At 46.8% G+C, this 6,785-nt stretch overlaps 1 protein-coding gene across 4 annotated transcripts in view; it reads right to left on the bottom strand.

Moving 5' to 3' along the window:
* Positions 1-5,016, bottom strand: part of PIAS1 (protein inhibitor of activated STAT 1) — a 67,278-nt gene extending 62,262 nt beyond the window's left edge. For all 4 annotated transcript variants that reach the window (XR_013929697.1, XM_080396956.1, XM_080396958.1 and 1 more), the window contains exon 1: positions 4,758-5,016. Coding sequence is in view for 3 of the 4 variants with exons in the window: in XM_080396956.1 (XP_080253082.1) it covers positions 4,758-4,883 (126 nt within the window). In the remaining variant the exon portion in view is untranslated. The remainder of the gene's footprint in view (positions 1-4,757) is intronic.
* Between the last annotated feature and the right edge of the window lie 1,769 nt (positions 5,017-6,785).

The following is a 6,785-nucleotide window of genomic DNA, read 5'->3' as shown; positions in this document are numbered from 1 at the left end:
TGTGTCTCATCCATAACCATTCTTACCAATGGCCAAGCAGCCCCGAGCCCTTCCCCTCCCTAGGGTAACACTCTTCTCTTATTCTCACGGAATAAAGCCAAGTAAGATGCATCTACTACCCGCTTTTTCATTTCTAAGCCTTTTAACTGCAATTTCTAAATACCTTTATAACTAAAGGAGAAATGAACTGTAAACCCATTAAACATAACTGCTATGGACTATTGGTTCTTACACTTTCCTTCACACAAGTGACAATGAGTAAGAATTTCACTTGCACAGGCCTACAAATACTTCCAGGATGGCCCCTAAAGCGTGGGAGGGGGTTATACTAGAATTGTACTGATACTATATTTACGTGTACACAATATGCAATCTGGTTTTTATTGGCAATAAAGAAGTGTTATGGATTGGGGCTTTGACAGTTAAGCAGTGATGCACAGCTGCCAATTTTATTCATCTGTTATCTGCAATTCCAGTGTTGAAGATCAAAAGCTCAAAAAAGGTACCTAGACTAAAATACAGTTAAGAATACCATTATAACTGACATATACCAAATTACAGGCATGAAAATAACGTAATCTGTGGACTCAAATAACAAAGAAAAGTGGATTATATTGACTTTAATCACAGAAACACGCAACCCCAGCAACTTATAAAAGGATTAAGCAAAAATAGCTCATAATACAGAGGAGTATAATTCTAATTGAACACTGAAATAGGTAGCTTACACTTATTGGCATTGACGATGCAATTTAACACAACTGCATTTCCATACCAGAGACCCATTTGTCACTATTATCACCACCACCTGAAAGCTGTGCTACTAGCCTCTCCCCCACAAAAACTGCTTCCCTGTATTTAGGGGAGGGGTATTCCCCAACTGAGTATTTTTAAATGGTTTGTTTTCATCACCATTGTGTGGAAATGCTATTATGAATTTTCATTCAAACTCTTGGCTCACTTTTTTTTTTTTAAAGTATAAATTGTGTCTAACAAGAAACACACCAGGGATCTCTTCAATCCCCAAAGGCACTTTCTTAAAAGGAGAGAGAACAAAGGAGAAAACCTCCCAGCATGTGCTTTCCAAACCAGCTTCTTAGGACAGTATCAAGAATGACAATACTAGAACATAAGCTTTTCTTTTTCATTCTTTGATCCATGTATAATTGAATTGATTATTGCAAACTGTGTAATGATTTCCAAAAGACTTGAGTAGAAGGCAAAGATCACAACAATCTAATAACCAATTTAAAGAGATGTAAGAAATATTGAAGGAAAGATTTAATCACTCAAGTATACTCCTTCCAATTAGAAAGAGCTTTAAATAGCTTACCTTGAGATAAATTAGATTCTGTATGCAATTATACAGGAATAGTAATTAAGATCAGGAAAATTCACATATGCCTCAGCCTATAGAGTTAGGGAGGTAATCCACAGAACAGAATTTTCAGCTACCTTGTTTCATCGATAGAAATGAAAACATACTGGTTCAATTTATCCAAACCTTTGAGAGTACCAAAGAATTCAGTAACTTTACAAGTCTGGGATCTGCAAAGTATGTTTGATCTTATCTGATTATTTTTTTTCCCCCAATAGGACAAACATTCTTAAATGGGGCAAGAAACTGAAATACTCTTGATCGTGGTAAGAAAATACATTACAGGAAACACTGTTTCCATGACTTAGAACTCTACGAAAAATTATGGCAAGTAAGAATGACCACTGTTTTACTGGAAGAAGCAAAAACTTTAATTTTACTTTATGCATTTAGCAAGACCACCCGGCATATCACATTCCCCAATTTACATGTGTGTACACTACCTACATGTAACCCCACAGTCCTTTACACGGGCAGGCAAGAAAGTTCTAGGAGCTTGACTTAAAAGTTTTTCTGACAAACTTCAGCTGGCAAGGCAAGATAGTTACTGCGCAACTATTACATTTGATTTTAGTTTTTAAAGGTCACTGCATTTGAAATCAATGCCATTTGCTAATTGATCAGAGAAGAAATATGGAAAGATTTTACCTAAGAAAATTTAAATAATTAAAGGAATTTGCTGTTCATTCTTCAAATAGGGTCTTAATCACAGAGCTTCCCTTAGTTACCTCTCAACTTTGAAAAAAAGAAAGCATTTAAAAGCATCTTTTCTGGGGATGTCCTCCTGCTTAAAAACACCCACTGCACCCAACTACGATGTAACAGTTTTCCATTAGCCACATTCTTCCAAGGAGCACTCACCTCATCCAGTACCTAACAACTGAGCTGTACTACTTCTGGAAAACCTGTATGTGACAGCTACAGCCCTAAGCAGAAATTTCATGCCCCCTTGTCTTTCACTCGCCTTCCTGACAGAGAAGGACACACCCACACACCTCTTTATCTACAGAAAAAAAAAAAAAAACACCAAACCCCAACGTATTGAAGTCTTCAAAGTATGAATTCACGAAGTAGCTATTTTTATCTTATGTAAACTGCCAAGCCCCCACAGCTACCAAAAAAGAAACCCCAACAACTTTTTGCAGAATACAGTGCTACGCATCCTACAGTCGCAGCTTGCGAGTACCACTACATATCCTGAGCAGCAAAGTGAAATGGAAAATAAACTATTCAGTTTGGCATTTACTCTTCAGATCCCTGAGGTAGCAACAGTACTTAAAAAAACAAAAAACCAACATAATTTCCCTCTACCAGTTCTCAAGAAGCAGGTTTCAGAAAGGGATCAATAAAGAAGTCCAGGATGACAAGCAGACACAAATACACTTCTGTGAAAGCTCCACCTGTAAAGCTGCAGAGAAAGAGAAAAGGACAGGCCTCTACTCTACACTCGCACAGACCAACAGCACTCCAACACGTGTGTACGTACGCACAGCCTGGAGGCTCTGCGATGGACAAGAGGAGAGGCTTCAGGTTTCAAAGCTCCTAAGATCAATAAATTGTCAATTCTCATAGCAAAATCATGCCTTCCAGCACTGTCCCTTGACCACCATCCTGCCATCTTAACAAACATCAAAAAAAAACCCAAAACATAAAACCCCAAACTTTATTCCCTAGCTCTCGTCTCTTTTAACTCTATTTGAGTCAGCCTTGCTTATAAAGGCATCACATAAACCCACGCTGGCTACTGTGCACCAGAAACTCTTAAGAGGCCGTTACCAAAACACACTATCTGCCACACAAAAATTAACCAAAGTTTAACACTGGAATGACATCTCAACTCTTTAGCTTATCATGTGGGAACCACAATTTGAAGGGAAAAAAAAAAAAAAAAAAAAAAGGCTCAGGGATAACACAGCTCAACCAATATCTTCTTTAAGATACCCACAAAAACAAAGGACAGAGAGGGATTTAAAGGAGGATCTGTTTGTCCCGACCTGGCAAACAGAAACCCGCAAAAGCTGGAACACGTACAAGACTTTATACTTTACATCCTGACAGCTCTTTAAGCATCTAGAAAGGAAAGCGCAAGAAACTACTGATACACAGAAAACTGAGACCTACCGAAACTCTTGGGAAAGACAAAATATTTCCCTAGTCATACTTAACACATTCTGTAGTTTATGTTACACATTTAATATACTTCTGATTTGTGTCTTCCACTGTATTAACTTTAAAGCAGGAGACCGAAGCCCTCCTGATGAATAACGACCCTATGACAACTGCAATGAGATTCTCAAACTTTTAAATACACTGACGGGTGTGCAAGGCAGAGTGAACCCCCACACACACCCTGCTAAAGCGACGGGGAAGTTTCCTGGGGTGTTATTTGTTAGTTCGGTGTCTCTTGGTTTTGGTTAGTTACTTGTTGGTTTGTTTTGGGGTTTTTTTTTTGCTTTTTGTTGGGTTTTTTTGGGGGTGGGGGGGCTGGAGTGGTGCACAGTGGGGATACCTCACCACCCACTATTCCACCACTACTATTCCTCAAAATACCTGACGGGACGCGCTGTGCAGAGTCGTTGCCTCCCCTCCACCCCGGCTGAGCCCCACCTGAGCCCCCCGCCCAGCTTCACCCCCTCGGGGGGCTGTAACTTCGCTCGATGGTGCTTTAGAGCACCGGGATTCCGTGCGGTTCGCAGGATGACAGGCAGAGCCGCCAGCCGGACACTGCAGAACTCCTCAACATCTGCTTGTGCGGCCCCTTATTCACCGGGGGGCAGGAGCGGGGCAAGGCAAGCGGGGCTCCCCCGGCGGTCCCCCCCCTCACCCCCGGCGGCGAGGGCGCTCGTTAGGAGCCGGCCGCCTGTCAACGGCTGGCGGAGCCGCTCCTCGGGGCTCCCTCCCCGCGCGGCGCCGCTGCCGGAGTCCCCTGGAAACTTTGCGGGGAGCCCGGGGAACCATCCCCCGTCTCGGCTACGGCCGAGCCCCGCTGCCCAGCGCCGGCAACTCCCGGGGGCTCCCCCGGCCGTCGTCGCCGCCGCCCTCACCCTCCGCGACGGCCCGGCCCGAGCCCAACCACCGCCTCCGTGGGGCTGAGGGAAGCCCTCCCCGCCCGCACCCCCCGGCCCGGCGGGGCTGCCCGGCGGAGCTGGGTCGGGCGGGAGGCGAGGGGAGGACAGCTCCGCTCCCCGCCCCGCTCCGTCCCTCAGCCCCCGCTGCCGGCGGGGCGCCGCCGCAGCCACCCCAGCGAGGCAGCACCGAGGGGCACCGCGGGGCTCCGGCAGCGGCTCGGCTCGTCCCCGGCGCCGGGGGGAGCACAGCCCCGGCGGCCCCGAGCGCGGCAGCGAGAGGCATCGCGAAGGGAATTGAAGCTGCGCTTTACCTTTAGTTCCGCACTGTCCGCCATCTTGCAACTCCGGGCGCAGGCGCAGTGAACCCCGCCGGGACACCGCCCCCCCGCCGCCCCCCCGCCGGCACGCAGCGCGCAGCGTTTGAATCGCGGCGCCATTTTGTCCCTCCTCTGCGCTGCGCTGGGCAGGGGGTCTCCGGCGGGTAGCGGTTCGCGGGACCCCTCCCCAGGGCTGCGGGGAGTCCCGGGCCTTCAGCGGGGTGTCTCCGATCCGCCCCGCGGGCAGGCTGCCGCCGCCGCTGCCCCGCCTGGAAAGTTTCCCTCCGTGACAGCGCGGCTCCCCTGGGTTCCGGCTTCCCCGCTGCTCACGCCGTGAGGGCAACGGGACGCTGAGGGGAGCGCGGCCCGGCTCTCCTCAGCCGCGCCGGGCAGAGCCCTCGGAGCGCCGGGGGCCCTCGGGGTGCCGGGGGCCCTCGGGGCTGGGATCACCAGCGGGAAGAGGTGGATACACAATTCTTGTAGTAATTAGTTGATTAAAATCGGGATTTGCAACTCGGCTTCCTGCTGCTTAATCCGCAGGTTCAGGAGGGAAGCAGCATCCCGGGACTAGGCGGGAGTCCCGTACCCGGCTCTGCCGGTGGGGCGAGGCGGGCTGCAGGGCTCCGGCAGTTCGGCCAGAGCGTGTCCTGCCAGCAGCCGGCCTCCAGCCCCTCGGTGGTACGAACCGCAGCACCAAGCGGGATATAATTAAGTTCTATTTCCCAGAGCTACTGCAGAAGAAGTTCAGGGAATCGACGTGAGCTTGCCCGGGTTTTCCTCTTTCTTAGGAAAAGCAATACAAATGTTCCCAGAAGGGCCTGCGGGGTCAGAGCAGAGCTTGTAGACCCTGCCTGTGTCATACCATTTTCAAATAAAATGAGGTTCTTCAACAGCAGACCGATAGCGCAGAGGGGAAAGATACATACCAGAAATCCTACCCAGCAAGACGACTGCATCAGTTGTGAAGTTGGTTGGCTTAAATTCTAGAATTTCAGTCACACACCTGAGCTCGATTCAGCTTCCTTTTTACCTGCGTGTTGCTCTGTATGTATGGGTTGCCATGACATTTTTTCCACTTGGCCGTTACCTTAGTGCATAGGATGGAAAAAAATTGCTGAACATGGCCTATATTGTACACTTTTAAATGAGATACAAAATTTGCTATTTTTCCATAACTGCTATAAAATTCACCATTGTCCATTCAGAACGCACTTACATTATCTGCATTGCAAGACAAAAAATGCATTAATGTCTCCAGTCTGGAGATTAAAGAAAGCATGCTTGAGGCCACACAGGGAATCAGCAGTAAAAAGATTACCACTCATGATTATTTTACTGAATTATAATTTATGTCTCCCATATGACCTGACTAGTTAGCCACAATTTCAAATTATGTAGTTTCCATTGAGAGAAGAATGTGATAGTGGTATCAAATATCTTACTAGAAAAGTAGCTTTTTGATAGCATCTTGTTTATTGGTAAGAATATATATGAAGATCCCGATTCTCTGAATGAAGGAAAACAACCCACATCTCTTCCCAAACATTTCATTTCAAAGCATTTCACCCAGAAACATTCCCCAGCTTGGTCTCAAGACCAGACTGACAGAAAACCAAGGTGCATCTTTTGTGACTCCTCACTGGTACCCCTCTTTCTTCTGTAGGTCATGCATACATCCCATTTCTGTTGCAGATAGGCAAAGCATCCACTGCTCTCGTGGGTTTCTTTTACAGTCCTCAACATCGGCATATCAAATGAAGCATTCAGAAAATGAGGAGCAATTAAAAAAGGCTGATAAGTAATACTCCGATATGCTAGCTTAATACTGCATGTAATGAAGACATCATGGTGTCTAAAATGCTGGTTTGGAGAGGGGGCAGGGCGCTAGGCAAGATATCTGAAAAAATAAAAGTCAGATGACTACCCAGTACACCCACGTGTACCATAATTAGCTGATCTATTTCAGTGGTCTGAACCAGCCCAGTTTAGAATACTTCATTTTGATTGATTGAATATGTTTAA

The sequence above is a fragment of the Falco punctatus genome (assembly GCF_963210335.1).
Source record: "Falco punctatus genome assembly, chromosome: 7".
NCBI lineage: Eukaryota > Metazoa > Chordata > Aves > Falconiformes > Falconidae > Falco > Falco punctatus.
Note: the sequence above shows the minus strand (reverse complement) of the source record. Positions and strands in the feature narration are given on the sequence as shown.